General features: G+C 49.3%; 1 protein-coding gene across 1 annotated transcript in view; it reads right to left on the reverse strand.

Annotated features, from left to right (window-relative positions):
* The window catches only part of DENND11 (DENN domain containing 11), a 245055-nt gene that overhangs the window by 113137 nt on the left and 117660 nt on the right, over positions 1–14258 (reverse strand). The window contains exon 4 of the mRNA XM_086952971.1: positions 2275–2428. Coding sequence (XP_086809097.1) covers positions 2275–2428 — 154 coding nt within the window. The remainder of the gene's footprint in view (positions 1–2274; positions 2429–14258) is intronic.

Consider the following 14258-nt stretch of genomic DNA (forward strand, 5'->3'; position numbering starts at 1 on the left):
CAAGGTGCCCTGCAGCCCCTGTCTAAGACGGCTCTGGGGACAACAAAGTCCAAGGATGGTGTGAGAGAAGCAGTTGGAATGCATTTAGCATTAAGAGAAAAAATAATATTTCAGCCATGATGCCAGTAAAACACAAGATTAATATCAGTTTCTATTTTATTTTCATACCTGGATTTGTAATGGCTGGGTGTTTAGGTTATGTTCCTGGGGATGGTAAGACCATGCCGTACAATGTTTCTTCATCATTTCTTTAGAAGTCTCAAATTGACGTTAAATATGGCCAAAGCGGGATATTCTTCAGAGGTGCAACATGCCCACTTGCATATGCAGCGGCTGGAAAACACATGAGGTTACGTGTTTAACTTCATACACAGTTCCTTGCTGCACCTTGTGTTCATAGTCCCAGTATTAAGAGGTGCGTTCATTATTTTTAAAATAAACAGGCCATCCGGAGGACACCGGTGAGGGGGGAGGGAGAAAGGTATATAAACACAAGCATGGCCTACAGGAGCGTCTGCAGGGATGTACCGAAACCCCTGTACACGCGCTGGCGTCCTGCGACGTAAGGGATCTATTGAGCAATCCCCAAGTCCAGTCCAGTGAGGCCGAACCTGCGGGCTCCGGGGCTTGCAGGCACCTGCAGCCCCAGCCTCCATCCTGGGATGTGGTGGAATCGCAGCCGCGGCGCCGCGTGCCGGTCAGCGGCACGAGAGCCGCGCGAGTACGCACAGAAGCCGCGGCTGCCGTGCAGAAGCCATTAAAATATTAAAGACCAAAAACACTTACTCCAAGGTCAGCCCTGGAATCCGCAGCCGCTCCCGCTGGGCTTTCATGGTGGGTTTTTCCCGGGTCTATTGTAACCATGACACACTACAGAGGAATAGACTAACGCTCTCTGGGAGAGGGGGGAGACGGCACGATCGGGTCCTTCCACCTCCAGCTGTAATGAGGAAATGTGAGCGGCTGCGTTCAGCCTAACAACCGGCATGCCATCGATTTGTAAGTAAATGAGGTGGGTGTCTCTGCCGCTCGCCGGTTCGGGACATGCCCGCCCGCCCTGATCGGAAGCGCCAGCTCCAGAAGGAGGGGTTTCACGCGGACGGCGAATACGGAAGACAGAGAAACTGAAAACGGGCTGTGACTGCGAGGGCGGGGGCTGCCCGCGCATGCGCGCTATTTGTAATGAAGAGGGAGCCCCGGCAGCTGAAGTCCCGGGTCCCAGGAGGGGGCACGGGTGAAGACCAGCGCTACGGGGCTCCCATGCCAAGACTGACCCGCTGCCTGCCGAGGGAGAGAGGGACACGCGGAAAGGGCCCGGTGAATGGGGGAGAATGGGGCGGGGGAAATGTGTGCGTGTGTGTCTGTGTGTGCGTGTGTCTGTGTCAGTGTGTGTGCGTGTGTCTGTGTGTATGAGTTATACACTTCCTGGCAATGTAGGACAGGAGATGTGCACGGCGTGTGAGGGAACGTGCGCGCTCACATGGGGGAATTTCCTGCGCATGCACATCCCCTGTCTCACATTCCCAGGAAGTCAGTAACAATAGATGTCAGCTGGACGCAGTGCTTCGCACTGCTAACACCAGCTCGACCTAAAAATGGTTTTCCTTGTAACATTATTAAAAAAATATTTTTACACAAAACAACTGAAAAAGGGCTCAACCATCTCAATTTTAATACGAGGTTCACGTACAGCAAAACTTCTGATCTACGGGTGTTTTTTCTAAAAAGTATAGGAAGTTTATAAGAGGATGACTTTACATAACCCTAATTAGGATGCACGAGTTTAAGCAGAAGCAAAACGAATGTTGAAATATAAAACTTTACAGCATTCAGAGAATCTGTATTCTTGGACCCAGTTGAACCACAAGGCAGATTTGTGATGCTCCAGACCTCAGACTGTCTTCACAATGCTATTCTGCTTTAAGAAGTCAGGTATTTGAGAGCACACTTCCTAGAATGGGCCCCATTTACACTCTTCCTGGAACCCACCTACTTCGTTAGTGTGATTCTGTTGTGAATACATTGCTTTATCCAGGGCCAGGGGTATATGTTGTACTTGAAAACTAATAGCTTAATGAATTCAAAATAAAACACAACTCTGTCAATTAACAAAAAATGAGTATATGACATTATAAGAAAACTGTAAACCTGTAACGTGTCACCACCATGCCCGCTGCCCCCTTCATGCATTGTGTTTTATCTCGGATTTTCAACATGATCCTTCCCTTACTGTCCAGGCTAACCGAGACACCATCTTTATCCTACACCTCTTACCTTCATCTCAGGGTACATGTATCGGTGAATCGAGGGCAGCCAATGGACTGGCTGCTGACATGCGTGGGACCCTGTACCAGGCAGAAGAATCCCTTTCTTGTCTTCATAGAAGGCCTCCAGGTGGGAGTAATAGCCTGGGATCTCCAGCTGGTTTCTGTGAGGAGGGGAGAACTGATATATTTCACAGAAGCATTAAGCACTTTAGGATATTCAAGAGAAGCGAGTACTCACAATTTACTAATCACTCCATGAAGCCAATTGGCTACCACATCTTGGCCAGTGAACAAAGAAACATTGCTACAATATCCATGAAGTCGCCAGTAATAAAATACACCAACGAAGGGATCAATATAAATAACAAAGCAAACAAATGTAGCGAGGAAAGAATCAGTGTACCTGTTACGACCAGTGTACCCTGCACACTCCAAATATCCATCCAACAGACTTGTTACTCAAATTCATATAGCTTTTTTTTTAACCTCATCTCACCAATAAACATCTGCAATTCTCAAAGAGAAGGCGTAAATTCATACCCGAGCACCCAACAGCTGCTGCATATGCTTAGGCCACACCGGGCCCACCCCCTTCGTTGGAGGCATGGTGTAATCATAGGACCAGGTTGTTCTGGGACAGAACTATACCAAACACAGCTCTCTACCCTAAGAGATTAAGGCCTGCCAGATGTTCTCTCTGATCTCAATTTCTCCCTCCTGGTCTGTGCGTGCTGTAGCAAATGCAGCTGTTAAAGAATCATCACACAAGTGTCTTTCCACTTCTTACAGACTTCTCTTCGAGCTATTAATATCAAATATAACAAAAGGTCTCTATGTGCATGCTGGAAATACTTCACAGGAATTCCATCATCTCCGAATATAACAATGAGGGATTAACCTTAATTTTAAGTTTAAAGATGCCACTTAAAACATCCTCTACCTTCCTCCAGAAAGATCTAAGATCAGGACAGTCATATAAAGATGTGAATATCATCGGCGATGAGAAGGTTACACCTGGGACATTTGGGGGCAGATAATGGTGCAAACTTAGCGATTTTTTCCAGGGTGTAGTAAAGCCTATTGATGACAAAAGAAATGATTTTTTTTTTTTTTTAGACTAGCTGGTTTTACAAATTCATACAAAAGCTTCACGGATGATTCATACAAATCTTCAGACACAGGCTCAAGAGCCAACTGGTTTCGCGAGGTATACTGCGGGAGAAGCTCCAGCTCGTCCATCGCCATAAACTTCTTACTTGTCGTAGTAATTGCTCCATCTCCCAATTTCCTTGTATATCCTTCTTTTCTGATGCATACTAAGAGACCAATTGTAAATATTTGAATCTATAAAAGCTGCTGCCGACTTTAGCTCTTAAGACCTCACATGGGTACACACCTTCAGCCTAGCTCTGACCAGGTAGTAATCCCCGCCCTTTTAATTGGGGTTACGAGGCTTTCCCTCACCTACGTCTTAGCTTTTTCCAAGACAGCTTTGCCCCCTTATTAGCCCACACAAAACTCCAGATCATAGTCTGGATTTTACATATATCTTTACTGGGGAATTCAAGAGGGGTGGCATTAAACAGATAAGTCAACTTGGGCAACTTAACAATTTTCACCAAGTTGACCCTGCCACCGATTGTCCATGGGAGATTTTTCCATCTTGCAAATGTATGATCCACTTCTTTAATGATCTTATTCAAGTTAATCTGGGGGATTTTTATCCAGATCCTTAACAATGGTGATACCCAGATATTTAAACTCCTTACTCGTTGTGCCATCCCAGCCATCGATGTCCCAGCACATTACCTTGGTCTCAGCCCTTGGAATAACCGCCTCGGAAATATCCATCTATATAAACAAATTTTCAGCATACAGAGCCAACTTACTACAATATTGCTGAGATTTTAAAGGGGAGATTTCATCATCTAATCTTCTAGCTTTTGCTAATGGCTTTATATAGATGTCAAAGAGCAAGGGGGAGATAGGACAACCCTGTCTGGCTCCTCTATGAATATTAAAACTAGTAGCTAGCATACCATTTGACAGAATTTTAGCAGAGGCACCTTGATAACAGTTTATTAAGGTTTGAACAAAGATAGGGCCAAAATCCATCACCCTAAGTACCTCCCATAAATATACCCAACCGACTCTGTTGAATGCCTTAGCCGCATCGAATGCCACTACGGCCAAGGGATCCGCTCGGCTTATTGTCAGATCGATGTTACCAATTAGCTGCTGGGTCTGCTCCTGAATATATCTCCATGTGATAAAACCTTTTTGATAAGGATTTATCAGCTGAGGAGCCAACTTGACCAATCTCCCTGCAAGAACGCTCATAAAGATTTTATAATCAGCATTTAGCAGAGATTGGTCTGTAGGAATCTGCTTTTAGGGGATCCTTCCCAGGTTTGAAGATTAAAACGTTAGTTGCTTCTTTCCAGGAATTCGGGACCCGACCTCCCATTTTATACACCGTGTTAAATAAGATAGCCATTATCGGGACCACTTCTTAAATGAGTAGTTTGTAAATCTCTTGGAAGCGCATTCGTACCAGCAGCCTTGTTTTTACATTCTCTTATTTGTTGTCTAATTTCAGTTTCAGTGATTGGGGCGTCTAAACACCCACATACTTCGTTGGTTAAAGTTGGTAGAGATTTACTCTTCCTGGTACAATTCTGCAAATAAAGAGAGAAGGCAGGCTTGCATATCCTCCACACTACTCGACTTATCCCCATTATCGTTTATTATCAATTCATTAATGTTATTTTTTGTGCGGTCTACTCTTGCTTTCCACGCCAAGAGAGCACCTGCCTTCTCACCATACGTTTTGCATATTTTTTATGATCCACTGTGCCCTACATTTATTATCTAACTTCCCTCTATAATCCTGGCGGGCATCCTCCAAGCACCTGTTAAGCTGAGAAACCCTGTCAGCACTACAGTGGCAGATCCGAGACAGCTCCTTCTCCAATGAAAGAATTTTCTCCTCCAGAGCGTGTAGCTTCTGGGCACCTGCCCTATTCTTAGAGTAGATAAGACTATGTAAGACGCCCCTGATGTTAGCTTTAAAGCCATCCTAAACATAGTCCATGGATGTAGATCCGATATCGCCAAATAGTCTACAGTGGCTGATTTAAAACCTTAGCTGCTTTGGAACGTCCAGCTCCAGTGCTGAACGCTCCATTGCGCAGGTGCAGTTGGAACGTCCAACGGCCGACGGCAGCACTCCCGAGGTAGTGGTGCCGTCGGCCGCTGGACGGGCGCAGCGCTTAAGGGGTTAAGGGCCCTTGCAATATCAACATCTGCAAACATGGACCTTTTAAGTGTCCATCTGGGGGATAGGTTTGGCCTTTTCCCAACATAGGAGAACAAGATCGGGGCATGGTCAGAAACATGACTAGATAGGACCAAAATACTGGTAATATTGAACACACTTGGCCTATCTGATAGTACATAATCCAATCTAGAAGAGTGGCCGTGTTTCTTACTATGAAATGTAAACCCTTGTTTATTGCCCATTTTTGCCCTCCAAACATCCACCAAATATAAATCATGTAACATATTTTTCAATGCTTGTCGTACTCTAGGAGCCCCAACAAAGTGACTGATTAGATTTCTCTTTAATAGGATCAAGAAGGTTATTAAAATCACCTCCAAATAATACTGGTGATACTATTTCAAGCATGTTTGATTGTAGTTTACAAATATACATCGGGTCATCACTGTTGGGACCATAAAAGTAGGCACATGCAAGCTCAAAACTACCAAATTAAAAAAAAAGCCACTAACCACCTCCCCGACTAATCAGACTGGATAGATTTGATGGAAGGAGTAGTTTCTGTCCTGTAACTCCAGTTCTGTGGTACGGGTACCTCTGTTATAGTCATAATCTAGTGAATATTCCCGCCCATGTGCGTGGACCCCGGAGCAATCAAAAATAATCTCTTAAGGAGTTAAAAAATGCAGAACTGCACACTTAAGAGAGAATTAAAGACAGATAATGCAGCCTATAAACCAGGCTAAACTGTCCAGTACTTCAGCTAGAAATTCCACCAAAAATCCACAAACAGCAAAGCCTGTCCAGATTTTCCTTGCTTCAGCAGCAAAAACCCTCTGGAATGATAGAGAGGAAGACATGGACAGACAAGCCCCATAGGCTGCCATTATGTGGCTCAAAACAGGATACTGTGCCTTTAAGAGAACCTTCCAGAACTTCACAGTATCCCAGAATGCACTGCAGGTCCCTTTTACTTTCAGTTCTTTTTGAAGGCGTAACACGCCAGACCTGTAGCATTCCTTACATGAGTATCTCTCTCCACCCGGGAGGAGGGCGGGCGCTTATGACTATAACTGAGATACCCCTACTACAGAACTGGAGTTACAAGACAGAAACTACTCCTTCCGTAGTAGGGGATCTCTGTGTATAGTCATAATCTAGTGAATAGAATAGCAAGCCCATCCCCACACCAAAGCGGCGGTGGAGAAACGAGAAATAACACCACTATTGTGCGAACAGATTTCGCAGCGAAGCCTGCCCAACCTGAGCGTCTGCCCTAGCATCAGTGTCCAGGCAGTAATGATTGGCAAAGGTATGGACCGACTTCCAAGTGACGGCCTTGCAGATTTCTGCAATTGGAACATTACGAAGCAAAACCGTTGTGGCAGCTTTGCCCCTGGTGGAATGAGCCTTAGGTTTACCCCCTAAGGTCTTATTAGCCTTTTGGTAACATAGTTGTATGCATGACACTATCCATCTAGAGATGGGCTGCTTAGAGGTAGCAAGACCCGTCCTGACTGATCCATAATTGATGAACAACTGGTATGACCTACGAATATCTTTGGTCTTATCCAGATAAAATTTCAACACCCTCATAACATCCAGGGAATGTAAAGACCTTTCCGCTGGAGATGGATTCTGAAAAAACGTAGGCAAAGTTATAGTCTGGTTGACATGAAAATCAGAAATAACCTTGGGAAGAAATTTAGGGTGAGTACGCATAACAACCTTAGCAGCATGAAATACAGTATAAGGTTCTTGGCAACACAACGCCTGAATTTCACTCACCGTGCGGGCCGAAGTAATGGCCACGAGGAACGCCGCCTTCCAGGACAGGTGCTGCAACTAAGCCTTATGAATAGGTTCAAAAGGCTCCTTCATCAATCTTGACAGCACCACATTCAATTCCCATGAAGGCGAAGGAAGCCTGACAGGAGGAAATATTTTCTTCAAGCCTTCCAAAAAATCTTTGATCACAGGGATCTGGAAGAAGGAAGTCTGTGAAGGGCTTTTCCTGTAGGTAGTCAATGCAGCGAGATGAACCTTAATGGAATGAACATTAAGGCCAGACTGCGCCAAATGTAGAAGGTAAGGAACAATGACGTCTTCCTTGCACGCCGTCGGGTCATAGTTCTTGGACTTGCACCAGATACAGAACCTCTTCCACTTGTAAGCAGAGGAAGTCCGAGTGGAAGGTCGCTTAGCCTCCTTCAGTATGTCCATGCAATCTTCTGGTAGATTCAAATGGCCATATTGCACTATCTCAGGAGCCATGCCGCCAACAAACTCAAAGATGAGAGGTTGGGGTGCAACATCTGCCCACTGAACTTCGTGAGAAGGCCCGGCCTGCACGGCAGCCGTATGTGCGGAAGGAGAGACCAGTAAAGCAGGTCCGTGAACCACCACTGTCTGGGCCATTTCGGGGCAATCAGGATCATCCGTGCCCTGGACTGGGACAGCTTGATGAGCACCGCCGGAATCAGGGGAATGGGTGAAAAACCGTACAGAAAGCCGTTCGACCAGTTGATCCATAACGCATTCCCCAGCGTCCCCTGCTGGTAGTACCTGGAGGCAAAGTCTCGGCATTTGCTGTTTTCGGCGGTGGCGAACAGATCTACTTCTGGAGTCTCCCACCTTGCGAAGACTCCTCCTAGTACTTCGTCGTTTATGACCCATTTGTGGTTTTCCTGAATCAGTCTGCTCAGTGCGTCAGCCTGAACATTCTGCACACCTGGCAGATGGGTAGCCGTTATAGTCAGTCCTCTGGCCAGAAGCCAGTGCCAGAGCGCCTGTGCCTCCTGCGACAGAGTGCGTGATCTCAAGCCCCCCTGCTTCTTGAGGTAATACATTGTGGTCGTATTGTCCATCTGCACAAGCAGAGAGTTGGTCTGAAAGGACGGATAAAAGGCTTTCAGTGCCAAGTGAACAGCTCTGAGTTCCAGGAAGTTGATATGATACGTGGACTCCATCGGTGACCACGTTCCTTGAATCTGTAAGTATCCGGAGTGCGCTCCCCAGCCCTGGAGAGAAGCATCCGTCATGATAGTCTGAGTGGGAATGTCCTTGTGGAAGGGAACCCCTCTGAGGAGATTCTCCGCTGAACACCACCACTTCAGAGACTGAAGAGCATGCAGAGACAGACGTATCTTGTCGTCCCAAACCCTTTCCTCTGATCCTCCAAGCACTCCTGCAACGGTCTCATGTGCAGTCGTGCGCGTGGCGTTAGGAAGATACAAGAGGCCATCGAACCCAGTAAAGAGGATACCATCCTCACTGTTGTAGATGGAGTGGTCATAAGAGCCTTCCGAAGGAGTGATAATCTTCGCTCCTCCGAAGGGGACACGCTTGCTGACAGCGTATTGATGGTGGCTCCCAAGTACTGAATGCACTGGACCGGAGTCGGGACAGACTTGGACATGTTGATGTGCAACCCCAGCTTGTTCAAGAGAACGCACGTCTTCTGGAAGTGTGCCTGAGCTTCCCAGAAGGAGGAGGCCTTGATCAACCAATCGTCCAGGTACGGGTAGACAAACACCTTGTTCTTCCTCAGGTGTGCTGCTACCACTGCCATGCACTTCGAGAACGTTCTGGGCGCAGACTTCAGCCGGAATGGCAGTACTGTGTATTGATAGTGATTGGTGCCGACTTGAAATCGCAGGAACTTCCTGTGTTTGTGTGCAATGGGCACATGGAAGTACGCATCCTGTAGGTCTATTGCACATAGCCAGTCTCCATGTTGCAGCTGAGGATAAATCTGATGCAACGACAGCATGCAAAACTTTTCTCTGTGAATCCACTTGTTTGCCTGTCGCAAGTCCAGAATGGGCCTGAACTCGTTCTTGTCCTTCTTGCGAACCAAGAAGAACCGGGAGTACAGACCTCTTCCTCTTTGAGCCAGAGGTACGTCTTCTATCGCCCTTTTCCTTAACAGGATATTGGCCTCCGCCTGGAGCTTGCGCAGTTGATACTGCAAGCTGACCGGAGGAAACAATGGGGGCGGGCTGGTGAATCGAAGACTGTATCCATTGCAAACAATATTCAGCACCCACTTGTCCCGAGTAATTTTTCTCCACTCTGCCAGAAAAAATTGAATACTTCCCCCCCACCGGAGCGGGTAACGGATGAAGGGGAAGTAACTCCTTCCCTGTGCTAGAGCCTGAGATGCCCGATCGGGTGGAGACTACCGCAGTTGCCCTGCCTAACGCAGGTGTGGCCTTGGCAGCTTTCCCGCCTCTCTCGATGGCCGCGTCATTTGACCTGATGGCCGGGCTTAAATCTGGCTCCCCGCGGGATGCCTGCCCCGCTAAATTCCTAGCTAAAATGGCAGCCGTCATTAATCCACTTGTGAACCCCCTGTTGAACTGCTCTCTTGCGCAGGGCGTGGTTCCCCAGGTTTGGAAGCAGGCAATGATTATCCCCCTGCTAAAAAAACCCGGTCTGGATGTGGAGGTGTTGGCGAATTATAGACCTATCTCGCTCCTGCCGGCCTTTGCGAAGGTCATTGAAAAGCATGTACATAAGGTGCTTGCCGATTACCTGGAGTCCCACGATCTACTGCACCCTACCCAGTCGGGTTTCCGCGCCAATCTTAGCACCGAAACAGCTCTCCTGGAAGTCTCTGAGGTGATTAAGGAGGTGCTGGATTCGGGTGGGAGAGCGATGCTGGTGATGTTAGATCTGTCGGCGGCCTTTGACACCGTCCCCCATGAGGGTCTCCTTGGAAGACTCTCAGAGATCGGTCTCCGGGGGACGGTGCTCCAGTGGTTTCGATCTTTCCTGGCAGGCCGTCGACAAACGGTCTGGGCTTCTGATTGCTCCGCCGAGATGTCGCCATTGGGTGTCGGAGTTCCTCAGGGCTCGGTATTGAGCCCTACTCTTTTTAACATCTTTATGACCCCTTTGGCGGCACTGGCGGAGTCTTTCGGGGCTCAGATCGTTTCCTATGCCGATGACACCCAGCTCCTCTTCACCTGTGAGAGGGGGGCGGACTTCGATGGAGGTAGGATCCAGGGTTGCCTTGAGGCTGTGTTTCAGTGGTTCCAACATCACAGCCTCAAGTGCAACTCGGATAAGTCCGAGGTCCTCTTTTTTGGATGCAGTTCGGATCCGGACTGGAAAGTGTGGTGGCCTGAGAACATGTTTCCACCAGCAAGTTCGTCCCAGGTGGCAAAAAACCTTGGGATCAAGATCGACAATGGCCTCACACTACGTTCACAGGTAATCGGGCTCACTGGCACCTGCTTTGGACTGCTCCGGATGTTACGCAAGTTCCTTCCCCTGTTATCGGAGGAACACAGGAAGATCACGGTGCAGGCGTTTATAGGTTCGAGAATTGACTATTCCAACGTCCTTTATCTCGGCCTGCCAGAATACCTGCTCCAACGGTTACAGGTTGTCCAGAACTCGGCAGCACGCGCCATCTATGGACTTTCTCGCCGTGCTAGAGCCTCGGGTCTTCTGGAGGCTCTACACTGGCTTCCTGTCCGGAAGCGGATTATTTTTAAGACCCTCACTCTGGCATACAAAGCCTTGCATTCCTCCGGAGCAAAATACCTTCAGAAAAGGCTAACATTTTACCACCCTGCCAGGCCGCTCAGATCAGGAGCCTTGTTTCTTGCTACGGTTCCCCGTGTCAAGAGAGCCCGCATCGGAGGCCGTTCTTTTAAACTACTAGCGCCCCAGTGGTGGAATAAACTGCCTGTGTCCCTGCGCAGCTCCCCTAACCTGTTAACTTTTAGGAAGGGGCTCAAAACTTGGCTTTTTACTTCTTAGTTCCTGGCCCTATTAGGTTTTTTCTTGCTCTGTTTCTATTTTTTCTCCTTGTTGTGTTATAAGACTGTGTGCAATTCAAAGCGTCGGGACACTCTTCTGAGTAGCCGTACGCTATACAAAACCCCGAGATAACATAACATAACATAACAGCTCAGGGTCGCGACCCGGCCGGGCCCGTGTTCGCTGTAAAGGACTGCTGTCCCCCTCTACTCTTCTGAAGCTTTTGGAAGGGTCTGCGGAACTGCTGCTATTGTTGCTGCTGCTGTCCCGAAGACTGCCCTCGTCCTCTTCCCTGTGCACCGAACCTTCTCTGGAACGGGCGGTAGGACTTCTTTTCTTTGGGCTTCTCCAAGCCCACAGCCGTCAGGGTCTCAGCCTCTGCCTTCATGCGGGCCATCTCATCATCGGCATGTTTTCCGAACAGGGTTGATCCCATGACAGTACCCATGGGCAGCCAAGAGAGATGTCTGCAGCCGCGCTGATGACCTGGTTTGACACCAGCATCGCCTCTTTGAGGATCTCTTGGAAGTCCTCCCCCTTGTCTCGTGGCAGAAGGTCCGTGAACTGTTGCAGAAGTCTCACAGGGAACGGTCGTACCACCCCAGCAACGCCGCATCGCTGGAGGCCTTCATGGATGTGGACGCCGTTCCACAAGCCTGCCTTCCAGCCAAGTCGATCCACCGGCTTTCCTTATCGGGCGGCACGGTTGAGGACGGCGAGGTAGAGCGTAACTTCCTGGCCGCCGTCACTATCACAGCCGGGTACCGGATCTATACGCAGAAAGGCCGGGTCCGAATCCGGGGCCCTGTACTTCTTCAGAAGTCGGGAGGGAGCGGCCTTCAACACCGCTGGTGTGAGGAACAGCTCCTCTGCAGGTTCTACCAAGCCTGGCACTAGCGGTAGAAGAGGACGAGACAAATTCTTCTTGTGAAGCGTTTCAAAGATCACGGACGTCGTGGGTATTGGAGCCGTCACCGTGAGTCCCAATTTTGTAGCGCCCCTCAGGAGAACCTCCTGGAACGGGCTGATATCGTCCACCGGAGACACCCTTGTCCCTGGGGAGTCCGACAGGGTCGGTGAATAGGATCTTGTCCTGGAGGAGTCCGTGCGGGACCTGGATCCCCGCCTCCTATGGCGACGCTTTGATCTAGTGGAGGATCTAAGTCTACTCCTCGATCTTCCTCTCCGTCCGGAGCGTGAACGCGACCTCCTAGGCCTCGGTCGGTCCGCCGGTTCCCCCGGACCGGGCGTCTTTGGTTTTGCCGGGCCTTCGGCTTAGGAATCCCCTTGGGAGGGGTTGGAAGCCTGGGTAGTGAGACCGACCTCGGAGGGACCGGAGGTGGCTTTTCTGGCAACTGAGGTCAAGGTCCAGGATGCGGAAGTGGTGGTAACGGAGGAGGGGTAGGGGCCCTCTGAGGGGGACCCCTCGGCAATGGAGGCGGAGGTGTAACCGGTCTTTTTGACGGGGTATACACCTCGGAGTACACCGAGCCCGGTGATCCGCCTTCCTTTCCAGCCTGGGACGTTGGCGACCCTCCAATGGGGTCAGGTGTTCTTCCACATCTCTTCGGCGTCGAAGAACGGCGACCGGACGTCGAGTGTCTCTTCCTCGGCGTCGACCGTCTCCCCCCTCGAAGGAGAGCGTCTATGCCTCGACGGCGACCTCGTCCGCATCGACGGTGACCTCTTGCACCTCGACGGCGACCTCCTGCGCCTTGACAGCAACCTCCTGTGCCTCGACGGCGATCTACTCCTCGACGACGAGGTTCCCCTCGCCGACGATCTTCTCCTTTTCACCGACGGCGAACGGCGGTGTCGCCTCGACGGCGAGCGCCGACGCCGGGCCCTTCAACGTCGATCACTCGACGATGATTTCGACGAGGACGCTGACGAAATAGTCACAGGAGACTTCGACGGCGGTCTGTTCAGTTCCTTCGACGTCGAGCTCGCTTCGACCCAGAGCCCTGGGGAGATGGGGAACAGACTGTAGTCATCCCTCTCGACGCCGTAGTCGGTGCAATCGACCCAGACGGAGAATGGGGACGCTTGCTGGTCTTCCTGCCCCTGGGGCCCCTCCCCCAGAGGCCTCAGCATGGGCAGAGGAAGCCCCTCCAGACCCACCTTGCGCCTTCAGCCTTCTTTCCTCAAGGCCCTGAAGCCTGATCATCTTTCTGCCCTTCAGGATCCTGCCAGAGAAGCCCTGACAGATCACACACTCCTCTGGGACATGGGAAGAGCCTAGGCAGAGGATACAGACCTCATGGGGGATCTGATTTGGCCTTCTTCCTGGAGCACTCCGGACATTTGTCAAATAATGCAGGCATATTTGACATCAAAACAGTGCAAAACCCAGAAGAAAAGCACTAAAGTACTTCAGAAATTACTCAATTCGAAACAAAAGTGAAAAATCATCAATAAACCCTTGAAAAGGGAGAGCTCAATGCTCCAGGGTCCTGCTTGCAGGAGCCGGAAAAAAGAACTGAAAGTAAAAGGGACCTGCAGTGCAATCTGGGATACTGTGAAGTTCTGGAAGGTTCTCTTAAAGGCACAGTATCCTGTTTTGAGCCACATAATGGCAGCCTATGGGGCTTGTCTGTCCATGTCTTCCTCTCTATCATTCTAGAGGGTTTTTGCTGCTGAAGCAAGGAAAATCTGGACAGGCTTTGCTGTTTGTGGATTTTTGGTGGAATTTCTAGCTGAAGTACTGGACTGTGTAGCCTGGTTTATAGGCTGCATTACCTGTCTTTAATTCTCTCTTAAGTGTCTGTGCAGTTCTGCATTTTTCGGCACTTTAAGAGATTATTTTTGATTGCTCCGGGGGCCATGCACTTGGGCGGGATTATTCACTAGATTAGGACTATACACAGAGATCCCCTACTACAGAACATCCTGCTCCCAGTTTTATCAAAATGGATACCCCCTTGCTGTGAACGGTCTGT

This window comes from Lissotriton vulgaris, chromosome 1_2 (genome assembly GCF_964263255.1).
Source record: "Lissotriton vulgaris chromosome 1_2, aLisVul1.2, whole genome shotgun sequence".
Lineage (NCBI taxonomy): Eukaryota > Metazoa > Chordata > Amphibia > Caudata > Salamandridae > Lissotriton > Lissotriton vulgaris.